Source organism: Microcebus murinus, chromosome 16 (genome assembly GCF_040939455.1).
Source record: "Microcebus murinus isolate Inina chromosome 16, M.murinus_Inina_mat1.0, whole genome shotgun sequence".
NCBI classification, from domain to species: Eukaryota; Metazoa; Chordata; class Mammalia; order Primates; family Cheirogaleidae; genus Microcebus; species Microcebus murinus.
In genome coordinates, this window is record NC_134119.1 from 62,651,172 (window position 1) to 62,677,210 (window position 26,039).

Here is a 26,039-nt window from a genome sequence, read left to right on the forward strand (position 1 = left end):
CTGTCATTACTGTTGGCTTAAGGTCCCATTCAACACCAGATCCCACCACTTGTCCATCTCAGTGTGCCATCTCCACAGTGAGGGTGACACCGTGTTCTGTAGGGAAAGGGATGCCCTGGGCCGAGACCCAACAAAAGACAGACACTGTCAAGGATGTGATCTGTCCCCCATAGGGTTTCATCATCACTCAGGAAAGATGTTCCCAGGCACCCCTGCTCACAGCAGACACAAGCCCAGGCTGAGCCACGCTAGGGGTGAACCCCAAAAGCCTGGACACCTCCACCTTGCATGTCTGCAACAGCCCTGCAGCACTCATTCTCCTCAACCTGCACCCTCAGTTTCAAGGCTAAAGGGAGTAGCCTGCACCACAAAAGCCACAGAAGATTCTTGGAAAAACTAATGTCCTGCAGAGAAAATCCACAGGGTGTCTATGTGGGGCCTGGCCTTGGTCCTCCCCTCAAGTTCCCCAAGCCTCAGGGGCTCTCATTCTGGCAATTCCCTCTCTCCACAGGCTCTGAAAACTATGCACCCCTGAGCTGCCCTTCTGCTCTCCCTGACCCCGTGGGGGGCAGCTATGCACAGTAAGTACCAAGATGCACAACTCCAGAGGACGCCGTCCCTAGAGTACAACACCCAGTGCTTACAGGGCTGTCCCCCTGTGGTCCTGGCTGGTTGTGCTGCCCCTCTCTCTAATGCACAGACCATGGTTCCTCTGACCACTCAGCCATCCCAGTGAGCTCCACCCCTGCTCCATAACTGTCCCCAGGGAGCCCTCAGTGTCCCTGCCCTAATCATGCAGGTAAGGATCATACCCCATAGAACCAGCCTATGGGGGCTCATCCAGAGAAGGGATAGGACTGGGTAACCCAGGAAAGGAGCCTCTCACACTGCCACTAAGCAGGTGACTGGTGAGTAAGCACCCAGGGCCTCCATGGGGCTGAGCTCTCACTGTCTCCCACAGGCTTCCCCAAAGGGGACCCACACATCTGCCCACATCTCTGAGGTGGGCTCTGGGAAGGCCACGGAAGGCCAGGTGGTTGTAGTGCTGGGAGGTGGGCCCTCGGAATGTGCTGGGTGTAAGGGGCGGGAAAGAAGCCTGGGGACAGGGCAGGCCCTGGGCCTGAGAGTGCACAGGAGCGAGGGCAGGGGTGGCGGGGAGGTCAAGAGGCTGCCCTCCCCTGTCAAGGAGAGTGGTGGGCCCATTGGGCTCTAAGGAACTGAGAATCCTCTGTTCCTGCAGACGATGCTTGGGGCTCTGCCTGGGGTAAGGGCAGCACCTGCCAGTCCTTTGGCACACAGGACCATGGGGCCCTTTGTTCTCTGATGCACAGCGAGGTTCCTGCTGTCCAGAAATGAATGTGGGTCCTTTCTCTTAGCTGACCTCCTCCTCCTCCCAGAGTCTCAACCAAAAAGTGGGCATCTAAAATCTTAACATCCAATATCCCAACCATGTGAGAAAGGCTAAGATAAATGGACTGAAAATAACAAATTGGAACAACTGATCATAGAGACATTGCTGGTGGGAATAGAGGCTTGTTCAACTATTGGGCAGGAGAATCTAAAATGTGTAGATATCTTAGATGTTCCAGCATATACAATGATATTTACACCCAAGGAAATGGGTTAGGCCCACCAAAGTACAGGTATCAGAATGTCCACATCAGTGTTATTCAGAAAAGCCAAAAAGTGTAACAATCCAAATGTCCAATGGGACACTGGTTGGATCCTGGAGTATATTGTCACTAAGGGACATTCCACAACATGGGACAGGAACGGATTGCTACCATACACAACAGGGGTAACCTCACATGGACAGAGTGGAAAGAGAGGAGCCAGTGCAGAGAGGAAAACAATGAATGATCCTACTTATACACAGGTCCCAAAGAGGCAAAAACAATCTCTGGTGCTGGAGATTGGAGTGGAGGTACATCGAGCTTACAGTGACTGGGAGGGGGATGGCAGTGTCCTTGGTGCAGGCAACGTTCTCTATCTTGATCTGGGCAGTGGTTTCATGGGCACACACAGATGCAGGAATTACTGCTATTCATTTTACTTCACAAAACGGAGTGTGAAATCTCTTCAGGTTAAATAAAAAAACAATATCCACAAAACAATCAACACACCGGCTCACTCCAATCTTATGCAACTCTTGCAGAGAATAGGAAAAATAAAGAATACACATTAGCTCAGTTTATGTGGCAGTATAACCTTCACAGCAAAAGCAGACCAGGAAAGAATAAGGATGACAAATTGCAGGCCCTTCTCATGAACAGAGAGAGGGCAAGTCCCTAAATAAAATACCACAAAAGGGGCCAGACATGGTGGCTCATGCCTATAATCCTAGCACTCTGGGAGGACGAGGCAGGTGGATCGTTTGAGAGTAAGAGTTTGAGACGAGCCTAAGCAAGAACAAGACCCCGTCTATACTAAAAATAGAAAGAAATTAATTGGACAACTAAAAATATACAGGAAAAATGAGCCAGGCATGGTGGTGCATGCCTGCAGTCCCAGCTACTCAGGAGGCTGAGGCAGTAGCATCACTTGAACCCAGGGTTTGAGGTTGCTGCGAGCTAGGCTGACGCCACGGCACTTTAGCCTGGGCAATAGAGTGAGACTCTGTCTCAAAAAAAAAAAAAAAAGAAACCAGAACAGAAAAAGAGCTACAAAAGGGGACAATATCAGGCCAATCACACTCATGAACAGAGATGCAAAAAATCCTAAACAAGATATTAGCAAATCAAATAAGTAGTACAAAAAAAAGATGATGCACCATGACTAAGTTTTGTTTGTTCCAGGAAAGCAAAGGTGTTTTAACATTAGAAATCTACAAGTGGAAGGAACATGAGGGAGCTTCTAGGGTGCCAGCAATATTTTCTTTCCTGATCTACAGGAAAGTTACATGAGTAACTTACAGTTACATGAGTGTGTTCAATTTTTGAAAATTCATCAAGTGATACATTTATGATTTACGCACTGTTCTATATGTAATATATCAATTTTTAAAGTTTGTTAAAGTATACATGACTTGCCACATTAACAGAATAAAGGAAAAACTCATGATTATCTCAATCGATGCAGAAAAATCACATAATAACACTTGCCACCCATTTTTGTTTAAATATTACACTAGGAATAGAAAGGAACTTACTCTGCTAAAGTATATCTACCCTCCCCAGAAAGAAGAAAAACAACAACAACAAAAACAATAAGAACAATAAACATCATCCTTAATAGAAAAATGGCAGCATTCCATTTAAAATCAAGATCAACCGAGCCAGGCATAGTGGCTCATGCCTGTAATCCCAGCACTTTAGGAGGCTGAGACAAGAGGATTACTTGATGCTAGAAGTTCAAGACCAGCCTAGGCAACATAGCAAGACCCCATTTTTACAAAAAAATTTTAATTAGCTGAGCATGGTATGCACATCTGTGGTCCTAGCTACTAGGGAGGCTTAGGTAGGAGGGTCACTTGACCCCAGGAGTTCAAGTCTGTAGTGAGCTACAGACTAGGTAACAAAGCAAGACCCTATCTCTAAAAAAACAAAAACAATCCAAAGGTGCCCTCCACTGTCAATATTGTACTAAGATGTGCCAGTCAGCAATATCAGCTCTCATAACTAACAAATTATTATTATCTACCCAGAAAAGCCCAAAAAGCCTATAAACAAATTATTAGAAATAATAAAATATTCCAGAAAAATGTCTGGCTTTAAGATCAATATACTATACAAAAATCAATTGCATGTCTATAAATTAGAAACAAATAGAAAATATAATTTTAAAAAGACACCATTTATAATAAATACTTAAATACTATAGATTATTTTGAAATAAATATAACAAAAGATGTGCAAGATCCTAATGCAGAAAATAAAAAAACTTGAAAAATATTATTTTGAATAATATTTTGAATAATATATTTGAATAATATATTTTCAATATATTATTGAAAAATATTTAAAAAGAGGCTAAATAAATGGAGAGACAGCACATGTTCATGGACAGAAAGGCTCAATTTCGTAAATATATAAACTCTCTCCCCATAGCATCTATTCTTCAATAAAATTCCAATAAAAAATACCAACAAGGTTTTTATGGAACTTGCTAAGCTGCTCCTAAATGCATATGGATGTGCAAAAGTCCAAGAATAGCCAAGATTCTCTTCATGATGAAAAACAAATGACAAGGGTGGTTTGTCTTATAGAAATAAGATTTATTTTAAGATATAAAAATTATATATGGTAATAAAAAATAAATATAAAAATAAAGAATAAAATATTTTTTTAAAAATATAAAAATTAAGACTGTGTAATATTGGCACAAGAGTAGCTAATTTCATCAATGGAAAAAATAGAAGGCCCAGATTCATACAAATTTGAACTTTGAAATACAGCCAAAATGCCATTGCAGATAAACAGGGAAAGAAGGAATTAGTCAATAAAGAGGGCTGAGTAATTAGCTACCCATATGAAAAAAATAAAATTAGATTTCTACTTCAGAGATGCACCAAAATCAATTCTAAATAGATTAAGAACTTAAATGTGGGCCAGGCATGGTGGTTCACACCTGTAATCCTAGCCTCTGGGAGGCCGAGGTGGGCAGATTGCTCTAGGTCAGGAATTCAAAACCAGCCTGAGCAAGACCTCGTCTCTACTAAAAATAGAAAGAAATTAATTGACCAACTAAAAAAATGTATACAAAAAATTAGCCAGGCATGGTGGCGCATGCCTGTAGTCCCAGCTACTCGGGAGGCTGAGGCAGAAGGATCACTTGAACCCAGGAGATTGAGGTTGCTGTGAGCTAGGCTGATGCCATGGCACTCACTCTAGCCTGGGCAACAAAGTGAGACTCTGTCTCAGAAAAAAAAAAAAAAAAAAAAGAACTTAAATGTGAAAAGCCAAACAGTTTGGCCCAATCTAATTTTTTTTCAAGGAAATAAAGGATAGTAACTCAGATTTTGGAGTAGGGAAGGATCTCTTAAAACAAGGCACAAGAAAAATCAACCATAAAACTGGAAGATTGATAAATTCAACATTAAAATTCTCCACTTCAACAGATACCATAAGAAATGAAGACAATCTGACAAAGAATTAGTGTCTAATATAAAAAAATACAAAAGAAATCCTACATATCAATAAGACAAAGATTAACAACTCTACAGAAAAACAGACCCCCCAAAATGGGCATTTACAAAAGAGGCACAATCAATACACACATGATAAGAAACTCAGCCTACGTAGTAACCAGGGAAATATGAGTTCAGACCATAATGAGATACCATTTTACACCCACTAGACTGGCAAAAATTTTTAAATCTGAAAACTTGGAGGGCATGTGGATCAACAAAAATTTTTACTCTCTCACTAGTAATGCATAATTGGTACAACCATTTTGGAAAGGACTTTGGCATTATCTCCCAAGGCTGAACAAACCCTACAGCCCAGCAATTTTACTCCTGTATGTATACACGTACATACAAGACAAGGACACATACATAAGAATATTCATAGTAGCCAGATACTCATGCCTGCAATCCTAACACTTTGGGAGGCCATGGTGGGAGGATCACTTGAGGCCAGGAGTTTGAAACTAACCTGAGCAAGGGAAAGATCTCATCTCTACAAAATGTAGAAAAATTAGCTGGGCAAGGTAATGTATGCCGATAGTCCCAGCCACTTGGGAGGCTGAGGCAGGAAGATCGCTTGAGCCAGGAGTTTGAGGTTGTAGGGAGCTATCATGATGCCACTGCACTCTATCCTGGGTAACAGAGTAAGACCCTGTCTCCAAAAAAAAAAAAAGAAGAAGAAGAAGAAGAATATTCATAGTAGCAATGGTCATAGTAGTAGCCAAAAACTGGGGAAGAAACCCAAACATAATTGAAGGAGAATAGATAGGTCAAACGTGATATAATAGCACAGTAGGATGCAATACATCAATGAAAATAAAACACTGGAACATGGGTGAATATTAGAGACATAATGATGAGTTTTTTTAAAGCACCTTCCAGAAAACCACAAAGAATTTGATACCATTTTTACAGAGCTCAAAAGCAAGCAAATCTAAACAATATTTATCGTTTAAGCATATAATACAGCCATGTGCAGTGGCTCAAGCCTGTATCCCAGCTACTCAAGAGGCCAAGTTGGGAGGATCACTTGAGCCTCATTTTCAGACCAGCTTGGGCAACATAGCAAGGCCCTGCCTCTAAAATGTTTTTTAAAAATTATCTTGGCATGGTGGCATGCACCTGTAGTTATCAGCTACTTAGGAGGCTGAGACAAGGGGATCACTTGAGCCCAGGAGTTCAAGGCTGCAGTGAGCTACGATCATACCACTGCACTCCAGCCTGGGCAATGCAGTGAGCATCTATCTCTTAAAAATATATGTATATATTTATACACACACATATATAATTCATATATGATCAAAGCATATAAAAATCCAATCCAAGCAAAACTAAATAAAATGTGGAGTGGTGGTTAATCTGTGGGAGGAGGCAAAGAGATGGGATGGGAAAAAACATACAAGTAAGATGCAAGTTACTCCTGATGTTCTAGTTCTTGGGTTGTGTGATATGTCCATGGGGTTCATTAAATTACACTCTATAGCTAATATTTTTGTTACACATAGTCTTTTATATATAGTAAACATGTCCCATCCCTGGTATCAGGATTGGGGCCATCCATTTGGGACACCTAGAACACCACTCCCTTTGACTTGTCAATTCCCTTTGAAGGTTGTTAAGGGCCTTACACCTTGGCTAGTGGAATTAAGAGAATATGTGGAAGCGTGCATGGCCCACCCAGGCATTGGCTGAGCCCTATAAAACAACCTACTAGCCCAACTGGTCAGAAGTCAGGAAAGGGTGGATAAGTCCACCGACAAAACTCATCCCCAAAAAAGCTCTTCAGTGATGTAACAGCCTCTTGCCACAGGCTCTCCAGTTTCTATTTGGCCCTATTCCACTTACCATCACCTCCTTTGGCTTCCTCACCGCTTGCAGAACCTAGATTGGTAATAGAGGTAATCAAGGTCCATGGTAATTGAGACCTCGTGCCAGTCCCACTTCTGAGGCCAGTTGCAGGCACCTGTACTTCAGATCCCACTTTCTCAAGCTGGTAACAAAGGTGGGTTCTGTGGCCTCAGGTAGTTAAGCCTGTTTCCTCATCTGTAAAATGGAAATATAGAAATGACAATATCTATTTAATAAGATTGTAGTAAGGATGAATGAGGTAATACATAGAAAATGCTGAACCCACAGCAAAAGTACCCTATGTCCCTCCCTCTAAACCTTATAAGATAGTGGAAAATTAAACTGAGATCACACACAGAAATGGCTTTACACAGAGACTCTCCCTTCCGTATTCCCCAGCCCTAAACACACACTCTCTCTCTCTCTCTCCCCCCTAACCGAGGAATCACACTGTCCTCCTCTCCAGGAGTCCAGAAACTAAACTTTGGGTGAGTACCAGCCACCCCAGCCCTGCTGGCCACTCTCCTCCTTAACAAAGAAATGACTACTGGGTAGAGGAAAGCAGCTCAGGTCTCCAAATCTTCCAATGAAATTCCCTCAGTGGGACAAAGATCTCCAGGAGGCAAAGGAGATGCTACTTTGGGCAGGTAATGTAAGACTCAGCTTCTTCTATGCAAAATAGGGATAAAAGCTCTATCACTGAGGTCTTGTAAGGATTAAATTAGATCTGGTATATAAAACACTAGCACAGACACTAGTAAAGTGTCTGACACACACAGAGTAGATACCCAGTAAGTGATCACAGTTAAAAATCACCCTAATGAAACTCAGCTCTACCTCATAAGACCCTTCCTCTTAGAGAGAAGCAAACTAAGGCCCAGAAAAGGGCCAGGATCTGGCCCAAGATTTGGCCAGGATCTCATATGTCTAGGCTGAACCCAGGCTACAGATCAGGCCCCCAAGGGAGGTGGGCAGGAGAAAAGGAATATTTGAGTTCCCCCAGTTGCTGGGCATACATTGTCACTTTGCCTGGCTCCTCTTCCTCTGGGCACCCCTGCCTCCCTGGACATGCCTGGCCCTCCTCACACCTTCCACACCTTTACTCTCATGGACCACAAGACAAAATGGAAAAGTAACTCTGCAACTTTATTTGATTATGCAAAGGGTTCTGGGTGTTTGTCTAGTCCAGCTAGACGGTCAGTCCCCAAAGGCAAGCAGGAGACCTAAGAGGATGCCCCAAGCAGGGTGCTGCCTGGAGGTCCCTGCACCAGCAATCTGGGACTTCTCTAAGACGTTGAGGACCTCGGACACTCTGATGCTCCCAATACGCTGAAAATCTTCTAAAAGCTGGTGATGTTCACGAGCACAGCCCATGAGAAGAAAGGTGGTATTGAGAAACCCTACGAGGAAGAGAGGGAGGAATCAGGGACACTTTCAAAACCCAAGAGGCCTGCCCTCTTCCCAGCCCTCTCATAAGCCAGGAAACCTGCTCTCCCACCAGAGACTTGGGCACCAGGTGCCTTACCCCTTTTTCCTTGAAATTCATGTGCCTGGTCCCCTGCAACCCCAATCCCATCTCCAGATCCCACCAGCCTCTCTCAAAGATGTGAAGACACCAGACAGCACCTGGCATAGAGTAGGACTTGATAAACAAAGTTCCTCTCCTCTCACCTGCCTGAAATTTTAAGGTAGAACTGTAACACATAGGAGCGGCATAGGGGCAAGCATCAGTGGTGACAAAATTCGGGAGGCAACTCTTAGTGTGCTCGCCCACACAGGTTGGGCAATTGTGGGAAGAAGATGCTGTAAACTTAGGAGCTTTGGCTTTGAGTGTCAAAAAAGGCTCCAAACTGGTGAGGTTGTTGCAGAGATAAGTCCGGCAGATGCGGCTATAGGAGGCAATAGACACTCCAGGTGGTGCAACGAGGTAGGAGATTTGTGGAGGGTAAGATAAGGCTGAGCTGCAGCCTTTAAAACCCACAACTCCTCTTCTGGCCCCTGCGGAGCAGAGGATTAGACAGCTCTGATCAGTGTTGTTGCCTTACCCAGAGCCCCCTGCCCCCTGCTCCTCCTTTCTGCCCCCATGTCCACTCCCAGCAGCTACACAGGGCACAGATGTGGGGCCTCCATTCTTTGCCCCACAGGAGCCCTGCTTCTCTCCCTTGCACCTCTTCTTCTTTTTTTTTTTTTTTTTTTGAGACAGAGTCTCGCTTTGTTGCCTAGGCTAGAGTGAGTGCCGTGGCGTTAGCCTAGCTCACAGCAACCTCAAACTCCTGGGCTCAAGCAATCCTTCTGCCTCAGCCTCCCAAGTAGCTGGGACTACAGGCATGCGCCACCATGCCTGGCTCATTTTTCTATATATATTAGTTGGCCAATTAATTTCTTTCTATTTATAGTAGAGACGGGGTCTCGCTCTTGCTCAGGCTGGTTTCGAACTCCTGACCTCGAGCAATCCGCCCGCCTCGGCCTCCCAGAGAGCTAGGATTACAGGCGTGAGCCACCGCGCCCGGCCTCCTCTTCTTTTTTCCTCCCCCATACAGCCCCTTCCTCCAGGGATCTGCCCAATTCCATCTTGCCCCTCTTCTCTGGCCCACACCACAACAGCTGGGCCCTGCCCCTCTCCGGCCAGTATCCTGACATTATTCCAAACATCTAATGAGGAAAATATCTGTAACTCCAGTCTAGAGTCCCTGGGTACTGGGAGTGAAGGTGGGGATCAGCAGAACAAGCAAAGAGAAATGTGTCAGACCCACCCCACTTCACCTGTCTCGATGAGCACTAGCGTCTCCTCGCAGCCTTCTCTCAGCTTACACACCATACTCCTCATCAGAAGCCACTTCCAGTTATGGAAAGAAACAGCTCTGAAGGCTGAAGCTGTTGCCTCATAGCACAAAAGAGTTTCGACCCCTAAAAGCAGAATGCTCTTCCAGTCATCAGCACCTCACATCACATTCTCAGCCCTTGAACTGCCAACCAAGAGCTCAGCCTGCATGGGTCCTGTCCCGAGGGACCTAGACAGCCAGCCCTCCTTCCCCCAGTGATGTGAATCCAGCCTCCCACCTTTTGGGGTCTTATAGCATCCAGCCCCACAGGACATACGAGGCAGAATGGAGATAGCCCCCAGGAGGCAGAGCAGCTGCACAGGTCTCAAATGCTGGGGTCCCATGGCCCTGTGTCTGGGTCCTGGATACTAGAAGTCAATCTGGAACCAGTTTCAGTCTGGGTCCCAAGCTCCGTTCCCGTCAGTACCTGAATTCTTTGTCCACCTGCCTCTGGTTCACTGTTTCTAAAGCAAAACGTTGATTGGGTCAGTTTCTGGACACAGGCTCCCTGAGACCTTCAGGGAAACAGGTCCTCCCAGCTCCACTGTCTGCCCTCCAATCTAACCCACACTCACCATATTATTTAATAGCTTTTCAAAGCACAACTCTCACCCTCCCACTTAGGTCCTCCCATTGGACACGGTGGTGAGCAGAGGATGCTGGCTCATCCAGACAATCATTATTTCACAGCTGTTCTCCATCAAGAGGCAATGAGACCAGTACAACAAATGGACACCCAAAACTTCTGTGTGTGTGTGTGTGTATGTGTGTGTGTCAACACATTATTAAATAACCTTGGTTCAATAAGGAAATGTTAAAAGTACTTAGAAATGAATAACAGTAATAAACATACTACATATTATACACATTCACACTTACACACACACAAGTGCATGTAAAATCTGTTGTTGAAAACCACATAAAGTCTACAGTCTAGTTGAGAGTATTGTACAAATGTCAATTTCCTACGGTTATATTATAGTTATATAAGATGCCTCCATGGAGAAGCTGGAGGAAGGGTTCAAGGGACTCTATGTACCATTTTTGCAACTTCCCATGAGCCAGTAATCCTTTGAAATATCAAGTTGTTTTTTTTTAAAAAAAACTACATGTCAATATTTGGGACACAACTAAAGTAGCATTTAGAAGTAAATTTATACTTTTAAATACAGTTATCAGAAAACAAAAAGCATTTAAAAATACATTCATATTTAGCTCAAGTTGTATAAGAAGCAACAAAGCAAATTTTCTCCCACAAAAAAAGAATGAAAATAAGGATGGTGACAGAAATCAATGAAATAATAACCAACAACAAACATTATTACAAAAAAAAATCATTCTTGTGAAAAGATTAATGGTTTAGTTCTTTGGTAAATCTGATCAAGAGAGAAAATGCAAATAAAACACAGAATAAAAAATGAGAAGTAACAGACATCAGATGTTTCATGAATAATAAAAGTATCATTGGTCAGGCACCGTGGCTCACGCCTGTAATTCCACACTTTGGGAGGCCAAGGTGGGAAGATCACTTGAGGGCAGGAGTTTGAGACCAGACTGAGCAACACAGCAAGACCTCGTCTCTACAAAAACTTAAAAACAAATCAGCCAGTTATGGTGACACGCACCTCTAGCCCCAACTACTCAGGAGACTGAGACAGGAGAATCACTTGAGCCCAGGAGTTTGAATCTGTTGTGAGCTACGATCACATCACTGAACTCCAGCTAGGTGATACAGCGAGACCCTGTCTCAAAAAAGTAATTAATTAATTAATTAATTGAAGAATTATTAACAATTCTACATTTATAAATTTGAAAACCTAGATGAAGTAGATAAATTTTTAAGATAAGATTAAATGCCAAAATTGGCATAAGAAGATTATATGTAATGCCTTAAACCAACAAGAATGGCCAAGTATCTCCTGCAAATTGACAAGAAAATGAGAACAACCCTAGTAGGAAAACGGGCCAAGCACACGAAGAAACAGTCCTCAAGAAAGCAAACCAGAAAGGCTAACACACCAGAACAGACACTCAAACCCAACGAAAACCAAGGAAATGCAATCTATAAAACTGTACATCCATCAGACTGGTAAAGATCAGAAAGCTGGAAAAAGACAAGTGTTGGCAGGGGTGTGGTGATGAAGGAATCCTTGTACCCTGTTGCTCATGGGGTGGTTTAGGAGGAAAGGATAGGACTCTCTCCTAGACCCACAGGAACAGGAGTTGAGAGTTCTGATCAGTATCTCAGTCCCAAAACAGCAGCAGGGAGGAGTCTGACAATACTTAGTCAAATTAGCTTTATAAATACTCATTTCTGGGATACCCTAGGTATATAAAACAAAAATATCCAGGCTGCATGTGGTGGCTCGTGGCTGTAATCCTAGCACTCTGGGATTCCGAGGTGAGAAGATCACTTGGGGTCAGGAGTTCTAGACCAGCCTGAGCAAGAGCAAGACACAGTCTCTACTAAAAATTGAAAAATTAGTCACGCATGGTGGTGCATGCCTATAGTCCCAGCTACTCAGGAGGCTGAGGCAGGAGAATCACTTGAGCCCAGGAGTTTAAGGTTGCTGTGAGCTAGGCTGACACCACCGCACTCTAGCCCAAGGTGACAAAGCCAGGCTCCGTCTCAAAAAATATATAAAATTCCACCTTCATCTACAAAGGAACATGTATAAGGATGCAGCAGCATTGTTGTGGTGACACTGTATATCTTGGAAGAACACACACAAACCAAAAGATACACAACTAACCACCTTAGAATGACTGCCTATGGGAACATTTAGGAATGAAAGTAGGGACTGGGGATTAGCGAAAATAACTAAAACTGTGGAAGAGTTCATAGGCGTTGGACTCCAAAATAGACCAAGGTTGGAATCTTTACCCCTCCACTTACTAGCTGTGTGATCTTGTGCAATTTGTTGAACTCTGAGCCTGCCTCCTCATTTATAAAATGGGTTAATAATACATCTCATAGGGTCACTGTGAAGATTAATAAAACTATTAATATAGGTTTCAGGCAAATGAGAAACTCTATAAATGCTGGTTCTCCTCTGTCTGTCTGTCTGTCTCTCTCTCTCCACCTACCTAAAGGATCAAGTTCAACCTCTTTAGCTGGCATTCAAGTCTCCCCTCACCCCAGCCCAGACTGGCCCCCAACCACCTTTCCAATTTTATCTAGTAAGGCTCCCCTGCACAGCAGTCCAGCTAGAGGTCACTTTTGCCACCCTTTTCTGCCTGGAAAGCCACAAACACAAACGCTCTGTAACCCAAAATTCTGCGGCCAACAAAGGGACTAATACCCGCAGAAAAGATGGGACATGGCAAGGAGAGATGAAGGCCGACAAAGGATTACCAGAGAAGATGGCACACACCAGCGAGGGACGCAGAACGAGAAGACCCAACAATCTGAGCACAGGTGGGGTCACAACCAGAAAAGACTGAAATGAAATGCTCAAGTAAAAAAGGATGGAGAAGTCAGAGGGGATGCCACCCCTACAAAAACACAAACCTACAGAGGAGGAGGTGCCAACTGATGGACCGGACCCCGGCAAGGAGACGGGAGCAGCAGAGAGCTCACAAGCGGAGGGGCGGAAAATGGGGGCGTGGGGCACAAGGACGGGGCTCCCGGGGTGGCGGTGGGGGAAGGAGTCAGTCTCAGAGGATGAAAGAGAGAAAAGGAGACAGGGCGGGCTGCACAGAGGAAAGGGGGCGACACAGAATGAGGCGGGAAAGTGTGAGTTGGCCCCACCAGGGGCACACGGAGAAGGCAACGCTTTTTTGTGGGAGGGGAGCCCCAAGAGGGAGATGCACACTGGGCGCAGAAGGACAGAAAAGCTAGAGGTGTCTCAGGAAGCCAAGTAAGCGGGGAAGATGACCAGGCTGTTAGGGAATGAAGCACGGGGAGAAAGTGGGTTCGGAAAGCAGCAGGATGGGCAAGCGGAGAGCGCCGGAAAGGGAAAACGGAGGTTAGGAAAATCAGAACTGACAGACAAGGAGACACGAGGCAAGGGGCGCAACCTGAGAAGGTAGAACCCAGGAAGGAACGGGGAAATCACAGGGTGGGGCGGGCACATGAAAGGAGAAGGGAAGCTCGGAGTAGGGGCACCGGGTGAGAAGAGAAATGACGAGCGTCCACTCAGCGAGGACAAGCCACCACAGCAAGCGCAGCTGAGGCGAAGGCAGGCCACACAGGCGAGGCTGCGCGTGCGCAGATGGGGCCGCCTCAAGGCCGAGGGGCGGAGCTGGGCGGGCCGTTCCTGGGGGGCAGGGCCAGCCTCCATCCCGAAGGCTGTACTCGACGCCCCATTGGCCACCTTCCCAAATGGGAAGAACAGTCCGGAAGGCAAACCACATGGGGGGAGGGGCCAGGGGCACGAGACTCAACTCGACGCGCGATTGGCTAGCCTAATAGTCTGGCGCGCGAAGAAGCAAGCAAGAAGGAAGGGGCGAGTCATCAGGTCAGGATCTCGAAGCGCATTGGTTGCCCGCTTCAGCAGCAGGAGGCAGCGCTTGAAGCTCATTGGTCCTCGGGAGAAGGGGCGGGAAAACTGGCGCGAGCGAGGCCGTTCCTCTCTCCACTTTCTGGCCCGGTACCTTTGTCTCCTCCTGTTTGAGTGTGACAGTGCTCGAAGCTGTGGTAACCACTGGCCGGTTGTGCGAACACGGCGTCTCCCTACCTGCCCCTTCTCCTCCCTCTTTCTTGCGCCGGACCGCTCCACTCCACCCCCAAGCACCCCCTCACTTCCCCCTGGCGTCCCTCGCGCTCCTCTTCTTCCCTCCCCCACCCCGCGGGCCCCTCGAAGCGTTCCCCGTGCCCCGCCCCCTCCCTTGCACCCCAGATGGGGGTGGCCACAAGCCCAGCATTTTAGGGGGAAGGCTGCCTGAAGGAGCGGGGAGGGGGATGCTGAGATAAGTTATTGGATGCGGGCATGGGAGCATGAGCGCTGGGTGCAGCGACTTCATGGGTTTGCATGAAAACCTGGACGCCCTGTGGGTGCAAGAGAAAAATTCGCACCCTGGGAGAGGGCTTTTGGCCTAGATCAGGCCTGGTACATGGCAGGGGCTCAGTAAACATTTGCGAAATTAATAGGGTGAATGAAAATAGCTATTGAAAGTGGGGCAGAGAATCCTGAGAATAATGTAATTACTTGGGGTGCAAGAGGATTCTGATTTAAAAGGGTGAAAGAACAAAATCAGACTAAAGGATTGCAGGGAGGGGATTGAATTGCAGGCCATACATGAGACTAAGCATTAAAGAGGGGCATAAAAATATTTGTAGGAAGTGGATAAATGCACAAAGGTAGGAATGATAACTGTTGAACTGGCTGCCAGGAAAAACTGTTGGATGGAACTAGATGTTTATGGAAAGGGAGTGTAGGAATCGTTGAAGGGAGTATGAGGGGCTTGAGGATGCCTAAAACTGATTTATGCATGGGAAAGTATGCAGGTGAGCAAAAGGGCATATTGTTTGGATGGAAAAAATGCAGAAGAAAAGGAAAGAGGAGAGGGGTTTTTCTTAGGAGGGAGGATATCTGAGAAAGGTCATGGGGTGAAAAGGGGAGAAGCCAGGCTGAAGGTGGGGTCCAGAGGTGGACAGGAGGGAGACCCACAGGTGTGGCCTCCTAGGGCAGGAGGGTTAGTTAGGGGGGCCCACATGGCCGTCCTGACCCTCCACTCCTGCCTCTAGATCCATGGAACCCAATGAAATGCCTGCTGACCACCACTGCCCCTCAGACTCTACCCCAGGGGGTGAGACCAGAGCCCCCCAGGGCACAGAGCTTATCCCCAGAAGAGCAATCAGTCGCTCTCCAACTTGTGCCCGCTGCCGCAACCACGGAGTCACTGCTCACCTCAAGGGCCACAAGCGCCTCTGCCTCTTTCAGGCTTGCGAGTGTCACAAATGTGTCCTCATCCTGTGAGTACAAGGTCCCGGAGGGGAGAAAGATGGACCTCCTCAAAAGGGTAGCTGACTTTTTACTAACAACAACCTCTTTCCACTTTTAGGGAGCGCCGAAGGGTCATGGCTGCCCAGGTGGCCTTGCGCAGGCAGCAGGAGGCGCAGCTAAAGAGGCATCTGGCTCAGGGACTGATGAGAAGAGGGACGGCCCCTCCCAAAGCTCCCAGCCGAGTCAAGAAGGGAACCAGTCGACCAGGGGTCCCCTGTGAGTGTCTCTGGCCAGGGATGGGGCAGGGATTTTGGTGTAGAAAGCATAAGTGGGGAAAAGAGTTCTGGTCCTGCCACTGAATTGGCATATGACCTTGAGCAAGGCATTTCTACTCTCTGAGCCTCGCCATCCCAGTGTTGGGAGGATACAGTGAGATCTGCTGGTAGAAAACGGCCAGAGGAAGATAAGAACTCACTTTGGGGTTGGGGTAGGGTAGGGGTCAGGAGAACAGGCTCATGAGAGCTCTGCCTGGTCCTTCACAGCTGGAAAGGAGAACATAGCACCTCAGCCTCAGACCCCCCATGGAGTAGTCCCACTGGCACTGACGCCCCCTGGGAAGGTAAGGAGAGGCTGGGCCCTGAGAGAGCGGCTCTCACCTTAGCTCCTGCCTCTGTGCCCTCAACTGGCTTCTAGCCCCAGCGCTGACTTCCTACGAAATTGTGGGCAAATCACTTCTCTTCTGTGGGCAAAATGAGAGGGTGGGACTTTACGGCCCTCCCAGCTCTAAAGTTTGGGGGTTCTACCTTCATCCTAGAATACGCCCACTCCTTTAACCTGTACCCAATTCCAACCTTTGCCCTCTGCCCTTGCAGGAGAACTCCCGGGGGCCTCTGCTACTCAGCCGTCCCCCAGAAGCCTTGCCTTTGCCCTGGACTCCAGTGCCTCCGGGCCCATGGGCCCCTGGACACTGGCTGCCTCCAGGCCTTGCCATGCCACCCCCAGTGGTGTGCCGCTTGCTGTGCCAAGAACCTGCTGTCCCTCTGCATCCCTTCCCTGGTAAGATGATAATTTAACATTTCTTCAACAGATATTTGCTGATTTGCCATGTGTCAGAAAGGGAGGAGGAAGAGGACACAGGTGGGGAGAGGGTGAACGGAAACCATAACCTTTGACCCCTATACATTCTGCATTATCTTACCCTCATTAGGCTTTGACCCTGGCACTTCCCTTCGGCTGCCCTCTCATGGGCCCTTCACCTCCTGCCCAGGATCTCGCCCGGTACTGACAGCTCCTCTTTCTGGAGAGCCACAAGGGCCCTCTAGCCTACCCCGCACGTGAGTACAGAGAGAAGGATGTATGTCATGAGACTAAGCCTGTGCTGGACACCACAGTGGGTGATAAAGAAGAAAAGATCTCAGACTAATAGGCAAGCCAGAGCTCTCCTAGTGCCACCATTTACTAGCTGTGAACATTTGCACAAATACTTTTACCTCTCTTAGCCTGTTTCCCTATCAGTAAATTGGAGACACTATTATTTATCTCTTGAGTTATCATATGAATTGCCAATAATGTATGGAATCCACCTAACAAAGGCTCTGGCCTCGAACAGATAGTGGCTATTAAATCTGCTTAAACAGATTTGGTGGGGTAGGATTGCCTACTGAAATGTGGGGCAGTGATGATGAGCCTCAGAGGCCCAGGAGAGAGGCTAAAGGCTGTTAGGGAAAGCTTCCTAAAGGTCAACCAAGCTCTCCTTCAAGTTCCATGGGGATTGGGGAACTCGGGAGAGAGGAACCAGACTCTGATAGGGCAGTGACAGTAACCCCAGTCTCTCTAGGTGTTTTGTCAGCTTTTTAAAAACTGATACTAGGCTGGCATGGTGGCTCACACCTGTAATCCTAGTGCTTTGGGAAGCCAAGGTGGGAGGATCACTTGAGGCTAGTTCAAAACCAGCCTGGAGGCCGGGCGCAGTGGCTCACGCCTGTAATCCTAGCTCTCTGGGAGGCCGAGGCGGGCGGATTGCTCGAGTTCGGGTGTTCGAAACCAGCCTGAGCAAGAGCAAGACCCCGTCTCTACTATAAATGGAAAGAAATTAATTGGCCAACTAAAAATATATACAAAAAATTAGCCAGGCATGGTGGCGCATGCCTGTAGTCCCAGCTACTCGGGAGGCTGAGGCAGGAGGATCACTTGAACCCAGGAGTTTGAGGTTGCTGTGAGCTAGGCTGACGCCATGGCATTCACTCTAGCCTGGACAACAAAGCGAGACTCTGTCTCAAAAAAAAACAAAAACAAACAAACAAAAAAAACCCAGCCTGGACAACATAGCAAGATGCCAGTCTCTACAAAAAAAAAAAAAAAAATTAGTTGTTGTGGCCCATCAGCCCCCAACAATTAGTCAGGCACAGTGGCATGTGCCTGTAGTCCCAATTACTCGGGAGGCTGAGACAGGAGGATCCCTTGAACCCAAGAGTTTGAGGTTGCAGTGAACTATAATCTCACCACTGCATTCTAGCCTGGGCAACAGAGCAAGACCTTGTCTCAAATAAATAAATTAATTAAATTAAATAAAAACTGATACCAGGCCAGGTGCAGTGGCTCACACCTATAATCCCAGTGCTTTGGGAGGCCAAGGCAGGAGGACTGCTTAAGGCCAGGAGTTTGAGACTAGCCTGGGTAATATAGTAAGACCTCATCTCTGCCAAAAAAAAAAAAAAGTTTTTTTAAATTAGTTAGGCATAGGGGTACATGATTGTAGTTCTAGCTGCTTGTGAGGCTGAGGTGTGAGGATCACTTGAACCTGGGAGTTAGAGGTAAGCCACCGTTGGAGGTTACATTGTGCCACTGCACTCCAGTCTGAGTGACAAAGTGAAACCTTGTCTTTTAATTAAAAAAGAAAACTGACACCAGTGATTTCCTGTAGTCCTCATAGTAGCCCTGGGAAGAAAAAGCTGGCAAGGATTTTCACCTTACAGAAAATAAACCAGGCCAAGACAGGGGACAGGATTTGTCCAAGCCCACCAAGCCTAATGGCCTAGCAGGCTCCTTGATTCTCAGATCAGAATATAGCAAAATCCTGCCCTTCTTTCAGTGTGTACATGGCTGTCCATGTGTTTAACCACCACGGTATCTTCTCTCCTTGATTCTAGGTGCTCAACTCTGATACTTCAGTCCTGTGGTACCTCAGACCCTCTTCTGCTACAGCCACAGGTCCTGGGAAAGAAGTGGGATCCAGGACCCTGGGAGGAGGTTGAACCTGGGGAAGAGAAGAACAGTAAACTGTGAAGGAACCAGCTTGTGAGGAAATGGGATGGACAGAAGTAGGGGTTCCCAGTCTGCTTCTCTCCCTTTCCCCTTGCAGGCCACCGGAGCCCCTCGCCTGGCCTGGACATCTGCTCCCTCAGAGAGGCAGCTGCAGCAGGAGGCAGCTGAGGCCCTTGTGGGCCTGAAAGATTCATCCCAGGCTCCCCGCCTGACCCCTTCTGTCCCCCCTAACCCTGCCTGGATCTCCCTGCTTCACCCTTGTGGCCCACCAGGTAACCTGTTCCCTGAAAGGAGAGGATGGGATAGGGATGGCTGGGAAATGGAGGTCGCTGAAGTAAGCAGGGACTAACCAAGGAGATCAGAGATCAGCAAGTTAAATATCCTCAGAGCCAGGCCCCCAGGCTCCTCAGCCTAGTCCCTAAGATTGCAGTTGAGAGTTATTCAGTGAATCTATTTCATCAGTTTTACACTCAGCAGCAAATACCCAGTGCTTTGATGTCAAGGAAAGTGAGGCCCTGAGAGGAGGGAATGTTGCTGAACTAAAGCAGTGACAAATTCAGAGACCCTGAGCTTTAGAAAGACAAGTATGAGGCCAGGCGCGGTGGCTCATGCCTAAAATCTCTACTGTAAATAGAAAGAAATTAATTGGCCAACTAATATATATAGAAAAAAAAAAAATTAGCCGGGTATCATGGTGGCGCATGCCTGTAGTCCCAGCTACTCAGGAGGCTAGGCAACAGGATTGCTTGAGCCCAGGAGTTTGAAGTTGCTGTGAGCTAGGCACTCACTAGGCCTGGGCAACAAAGCAAGACTCTGTCTCAAAAAAGAAAAAAAAAAAAAGAAGAAGAAAAGAAAAGACAAGTATGGTGGGTTTGATAGAGGGATTAGAGGAGGCAAGACTGCAGGTGGGAAAATCAGTGAGGAGGAGGAGGTCTGCATGATAAACCAGGTGAGCACGGATGAGGCCTGAATTCGATGGAGTAAAAAGAGGGTAGTGGGAAGGGAAATGGATGTGACCTTGCTCTGCCCTCTTCCTTCCTGCCTACTATAGCTCCTGCTGGAGGAAGAGGATTCCAGCCCGTTGGCCCCTCCCTCCGACCCAGCCCAGCCCCTGCCGTTGCTCTGCATATTGGGCGTCTGGGATCCATCTCCCTCCTCAGCTAGAAGCCAGAGGTGGAAGCTGCCTGGCTGGGGCAGGGAGGTGACAGCCTGCAGGCACTTTGTATTTAATGTTTTACTTATGGATTTATGCATGGAATTTAATGTAGTACAAGCTTTCAGCTCTTTTTTAAAGCTTTCAGGTGCTTCATTAGCTTTCAGTTCCTTTTGTAATGTGGGCATTTCCTTGGCTGAAGGTGGATATTCTCGTACTTCTTCTTGGGTCCTGGGACCTTAAGTCTCCAACAAAGAGAGTTGCGCAGTTTAAGCTGACCAGTATCTAAATATGTTTTTCCATGAGTTCCTGTTCCAGGGCTCCATGATTCTCTACATACCTATGGACTCATGTCTGTCTCTGTGCATATGAGAACAGGAGAGTATTTCCATCCTGTGTCTAGGTGTGTGTGAGTAAGCAAGAAATAAACCTTTGTTGTTTTAAGCCACTGAGACTTGAGGGTTGTTTGTTACCACACCCTAACCTAGTCTATCCTGACTGACAGAAAGGATTTGTTCAATTCACTTCTGAATGTAAAAATCAGTTATTCAATAACTACCACAGATAAACACATACCTTCCTTCTCTCCCCTAGTTATAATTTGGATATATGATTGTGCTCCTTAATAGACCTGCCTAAGACTTGCTGTGCTATGCTGTCCCAGTGACAGACGACTAAGCCCACACAGTCACAGAAAAGGGAAGCATGCAACATGGCCAAGACCCTGCTACTCAGAGCTGACCAGGGGTCCCCAGTACACCAAGGTCACACAGCTGGGAAGCGTGAAAGGAACCTATAATTTGGGGTTAAAGGATGGCATGAGAAAAGAGAAATAAAGTGATGGAGATTGGGGGAAGGAGCAGAGACAGGCCCCTCTTTATAGGCCCCTTCCATTTCTCTGCAGCCCACCTCCCCTCCAGTATCACACCTGGCAAGGCTTTTCACACTATTGGCCAGGCCAACTTTGTCTTTCAAACCATTAGGACCTTCCCATTGGTACTGAGGGAGAGAGGGAGCTTCTGCAGAGGTCAACCTTGGGGAAAAGGGCAGATTTAAGAATTGCTCATGCCCCTAAATTGTTGCCTCTTGGGGTGCAGCACTCTTTACCTGTGATTACGGGGCACCAATGGGCTCCTGGCCTCTGACCTGCTCTCAGACATTATTACAGCTAATGAACTATGAGCACCATTTCCTATACCACCCCCTTTCCCACTTCCCATTCATTGCCCTGGTCCAATAGTATTGAGTAAATGATCCCCCTTCTAAGCTTCCTTTGTGCACCCTCTTGGCACTCTGCAGAAGTAACCAATGAGGCCTCAAATATAAAGCACCATCCCTGCTCCTCTCTATTCTCACAAGACTTCTTCCCATAGCCACCTAGGTTTTATTTCAGGAGCTCATTTCACATGCTGCCCTTTGGGAATCCGTGTTCCTTTCATTTCAGCCCTGTGTTAACTTGGTCCACTCCCGACCACACTTCTAATCCAATGTAGAACCAACATCATACTCCTTATTGCCACCATTCTATACTCAGACCTTCATTGCCTGGTCCACATAGACCTCATTCTGCACCCACATTCCATCGTGTAGCTGGCTTTGCAGCCCCTGACATATGTTTGCACAGACACAGTCCTGTAACACGTGCCCTGCATAGACCCTCACAAGATCCTGAACTCTTCTCAATAGCAAGATTCATCCTTTTTACCTAACTCAAAATAATAGCCCTGTTAAGCCCATCAGGCAGAGTTCCCCATGTTCCTTAGGGGCCCTTGGTCCCTACTTCATAGGCCTGATCACCCTGAGCTGTGCCTATCTATGTCTCTCCCTCCAAGAATAAGTACTCTCAGAGGACAGAATAACTGAATAAATATATTCTGACTCCTTAGGAATTGTTTTTTTCCTACTGAGTTAATACACTACAATGCTGCCCCTTCCCCCATCAAAACATGAACCTCCTGACCTCAAATCATTTCTTTAAATATAGTTCTTTTTTAGAGCAGTTTTAGGTTCACAGCAAAATCGAGTGGAAAGTACGCAGAGTTCCCATATATCCCCTGCCACCTTCCCACACGACAACCTCCCTCCCTAACAACATCCCACACCAAAGTGGTACATTTGTTACAATAAATGAACACAGCATTATCACCCAAATTCCACTGTTTACATTAGGATTCACTCTTGGTTTTGTACATGCTACAGATTTTGAAAAATATATAATGACATGTATCCACCATCATAGTTTCACAGAGAATGGTTTTATTGTCCTAAAAATCCTCTGTGCAATACCTATTCAACCCTCTATCCCCCTAACCCCTGACAACCATTGATCTTTTTCCTATCACCATAATTTTTCCTTTTTCCACAATGTTATGTAGTTGGAATCATGCAGTCTGCACCTTTTCAGATAGGCTTCTTTCACTTAATAATGTATTTAACTTTCCTCCATGTCTTTTCACAGCTTAATAGCTTGATTTTCTTTTAGTGCTGAATAATACTCCATTGTCTGTATATACTATAGCCTCAAACCATTTTTAAAATCTCTCTTTAAAGAATTTATCAAAAAAGCTTGAGCAGTCATCAGTTGTGGGTATAAACCTTAACATGAGGCTTGAACCTGACATGACTTTGGATAAGTGAGTTGACTCTACACCTCAGATGCCTGGTCCATAACCATCTCACACAGTTGTTGATTATGAACCTGTAAAAACTAAAACCAATAAAAATTAACACCAAGGATACAATGTTTAGAAACTGTGTTCTCTGGAAGGCCAAGGCTGGCGGATTGCTCGAGGTCAGGAGTTCAAAACCAGCCTGAGCAAGAGCAAGACCCCATCTCTACTATAAATAGAAAGAAATTAATTGGCCAATTCATACATATAGAAAAATTAGCCGGGCATGGTGGTGCATGCCTGCAGTCCCAGCTACTTGGAAGGTTGAGGCAGTAGGACTGCTTGAGCCCAGGAGTTTGAGGTTGCTGTGAGCTAGGCTGACGCCACGGCACTCACTCTAGCCTGGGCAACAAAGTGAGACTCTGTCTCAAAAAAAAAAAGAAGAAAAAAAAAGAAACTGTGTTCTCTTAAATCACAGACTATCAGAAGTTTGCTCTTTAAAAGCATAGCAATAGTGAGAATGGGATATCTCACTCTCACCTGGAAGGTCTAAGTCACTTTGACACAGAGAAGCAGTCATGATTTCCAACCAGGGTGAGAGCTTCAGAGGAGAGGTTGCTGGAGACAACATTGCACATTTATCTTAAACTTGTAAAGGAAAACAAGATCCTGGGTCTGCTCCTAGCCCAGGCATGATGTAACTCCTTTGCCTTGAGTCCATCATAATTCTGCTTAATATAAATTTTACCTAAGTTTCATCCTTCCCAAAATCCTATATTTACTCTCTCTTCCTTTGATGAAACATTCCACACTTCCTCTGCAGAGCTCTGTTTTTTTAAAAGAAATATTTAGTGAATTAAATAAATTAAGCATAAATGATTCAGAACTGACATTAGAAATGTATAAAAAGTGAATATAAATTACCCAAGTACATGGAGATTTCTATTTTTTTTTTTTCCTAAGACAGAGTCTCATTCTGGTGCCCGGGCTAGAGTGCGGTGGCATCAGCCTAGCTCACAGCAACCTCAAACTCCTGGGCTCAAGCAATCCTCTTGCCTCAGCCTCCCAAGTTGCTGGGACTACATGCATGCACCACCATATCCGGCTAATTTTTTTCCATATGTTTTTAGTTGTCCAGCTAATTTCTTTCTATTTTTTTAGTAGAGATGGGGTCTTGCTCTTGCTCAGGCTGGTCTCGAACTCCCAAGCTCAAACAATCCACCCACCTCTCCTCGGCCTCCCAGAGAGTGCTAGGATTACAGGCGTGAGCCACTAGGCCCAGCATTTCTAGTTAAGCATGTATAATAAATACATATTCAAACACATATGTTGATTCTGAAAAAATAAATGAGATAATAAAATTATTCTCAAGTTTTAAAAAACAGTGCGAAATAACTTAAACAATAAATGGCAGAAAACCAAAGGCACACTCAACTGAGGTTTATTAAGCCAAGATTTTGAGAACACACCTGGGAAACACACAAAACTTAGAAAAGCTATAGCTGTTTTTCAGAAGGGGAAGTTGGAACCTTCAGCATTTTAAAGGCATACAGAGAGATGGAAAAAGGTAGAGGGAACAGGCTGATAAGGCAAAGTGGTTACATGCTTGTGAGGTCCAGGAAAACTACATTTTACATAAAATAAGGGGAATGTTAGAAGGGGGAAAGGGGAGTGAAAGAAGCATCAATCATGTAGGTGTCCCTAGGTAGGTGGAAGAATGTCTGATTCTGTCTTGTCTCCAGTTCTGTTACCTGTAAAAAGAAACTTGTGACTCATTATTAGACTGAAATTGGATAGACTTTAGTTTTCAGTACTAGACATAGGTACAATTTGCATGTCCTTGCTTATGGGAGGTTAGCAAGGAACTTCCTTAATGAATGATCTGTGGGTCCAGTTCTTCACAGGTGCCTGAAGCTTTTACCTTCTCTTTTGCATAAGGAATTGAGAGGGAGGGGGGTGGCTCTGAGACTTTTTCTTTTTCCAATTTCCACAACATTCTACATAAATGTAAAACCCTGGTTTAAGTATGATTTTATCATGCTAGAAGCATGGTTTTAATTTTTTAACAGCTATTACTATCAGAACATATTGCTTAATCATAATTAAGACATTTTGTATACATGATATTAGTGTGGAAAAAATTTTAATATTATTTGCTGTTTTGAACTCAGTCTTTCCAACATAAGAAAACAGCTACACACATTTAAGTGTTTCCTTTTTGCAGCAAGTTAACATAATTTTATTGGACCACAGGGGCGTCCCTCATGTTCTTTCGTTGCTGGGCCCTATAAGGATTAAATGAGATCATGCAGGTAATCATGACCAGCCACAGGACCAGCGACACGATAAACTTGCAAATAATGTTTGTTTACTGTGCCTGGCACAGAGCAATCACTAAAAAAAATATTTATTGCTAGAATGTGTGACGCACCATGTACAGGAGCAGTCACTTAAAATGAGAAATAATGACGATTTCAGAGTCTTTTTTTTTATTATTTTTAATGGTGACTTTGAGCTCTGAAAGAGCAAATGGAGTGCCTAAAGCTACGAAGGTCAGCGAGGCAGACAAATCCAGACTGGCAAAGTAAGCCTAAGGGCTGAGCGAACAGACACAAACCCGAGAAGACAGAGATGAACTAACTTCTCCAAAAGTCCCGCTCCGCCTCTTTGTCGCTGCCCTCACCTCCTCCCCGCCTCCAGTGCCTGAGTCCCACTCTGGTAGCCTCAACCGAGCTGAAGCAATTTCCGCCCTAAGAAGGGTGGGGCTTCTGTCTCCGGCTCTTGCGACTACTAGAGATGGAAGGAGGGAAGATGGTAGCCACATTGCTTCCTTGCCCTTTCTCTATGTTCCCATCACAGTTCCGCCCTTACTATTCCCACTTCCGGCCAGATAAAAATCCACTTCCGCCCGGAAGAGGGGTTGTCCCGTTATGGGAACCACAGGACCAGCCTGAGACCGGGTCTCTTTCCTGTCCATCTAACTTACCCCGTACTTCCGCCATCACAGTCTCCACCACCGCTGTTCCTTCCAGCCGCGAACGATGCAAATGAAGCCAAGTTCCCCCAGCTCAGGACAGGAGTTCTCGTCTCTTCTCTCTATTACACTCTGGGAGAAGGAAGTGGGAAGAGGAAACAGGCCTCCACGCCCGTCCCTCGGGCCTTTTCCTTTGCCTCTCCAGCCCTCACCACACCCCCTACCCCCACCCAGGCGGAAACGAAGCCACATTCGCCCTGAGAGAGGCGGAGACACCTAACTCTAGTCCGGTTCTCGCGAGTCCTGGAACTCTCGCGAGATCCAACGCCCGACTTGTGCGCCCGGGAAACCCCGTC

The 26,039-nt window shown here is 46.1% G+C and overlaps 3 protein-coding genes across 7 annotated transcripts in view; 2 read left to right on the top strand and 1 right to left on the bottom strand.

Annotated features, from left to right (window-relative positions):
- RPS19 (ribosomal protein S19) overlaps positions 1–26,039 on the top strand; it is a 224,150-nt gene that overhangs the window by 190,044 nt on the left and 8,067 nt on the right. The window lies entirely within an intron of this gene.
- On the bottom strand, positions 8,100–26,036 carry LYPD4 (LY6/PLAUR domain containing 4). 5 transcript variants are annotated; one of them, XM_020283314.2, is made up of 5 exons: positions 13,311–14,072; positions 10,034–10,259; positions 9,737–9,880; positions 8,645–8,971; positions 8,100–8,373 (listed from the first exon to the last, which is right to left on the bottom strand). In XM_020283314.2, the coding sequence occupies exons 2-5, from the start codon at positions 10,137–10,139 to the stop codon at positions 8,171–8,173; spliced, it is 780 nt and encodes a 259-aa protein (XP_020138903.1). In that variant the 5' UTR covers positions 10,140–10,259; positions 13,311–14,072; the 3' UTR covers positions 8,100–8,170. The 5 variants fall into 5 exon arrangements, 3 of the variants coding, with proteins under 3 accessions (XP_020138903.1, XP_012613909.1, XP_075849231.1); XM_012758455.3 differs by having other exon boundaries at positions 13,307–14,072; XM_075993116.1 differs by having other exon boundaries at positions 10,073–10,259; positions 13,311–14,069.
- DMRTC2 (DMRT like family C2) lies at positions 14,329–20,304 on the top strand. The gene is made up of 9 exons (XM_075993115.1): positions 14,329–14,387; positions 15,485–15,712; positions 15,802–15,959; positions 16,226–16,302; positions 16,556–16,739; positions 16,891–17,017; positions 18,833–18,893; positions 19,045–19,219; positions 19,999–20,304. The coding sequence occupies exons 2-9, from the start codon at positions 15,489–15,491 to the stop codon at positions 20,109–20,111; spliced, it is 1,119 nt and encodes a 372-aa protein (XP_075849230.1). The 5' UTR covers positions 14,329–14,387; positions 15,485–15,488; the 3' UTR covers positions 20,112–20,304.

Bases quoted from the DNA above. Each gene is read 5' to 3' on its own strand.
- LYPD4 (XM_020283314.2), bottom strand. From the start codon at position 10,139: ATGGGACCCCAGCATTTGAGACCTGTGCAGCTGCTCTGCCTCCTGGGG. The intron at 8,972-9,736 runs GTGAAGTGGGGT...TCTGCTCCGCAG, and splicing joins GCTAGTGCTCATCGAGACAG to GGGCCAGAAGAGGAGTTGTG. The intron at 8,374-8,644 runs GTGAGAGGAGAG...TCTTCCTCGTAG, and splicing joins TACCTTAAAATTTCAGGCAG to GGTTTCTCAATACCACCTTT.
- DMRTC2 (XM_075993115.1), top strand. From the start codon at position 15,489: ATGGAACCCAATGAAATGCCTGCTGACCACCACTGCCCCTCAGACTCT. The intron at 16,303-16,555 runs GTAAGGAGAGGC...CTGCCCTTGCAG, and splicing joins CACTGACGCCCCCTGGGAAG to GAGAACTCCCGGGGGCCTCT. The intron at 17,018-18,832 runs GTGAGTACAGAG...CCTTGATTCTAG, and splicing joins CCCTCTAGCCTACCCCGCAC to GTGCTCAACTCTGATACTTC.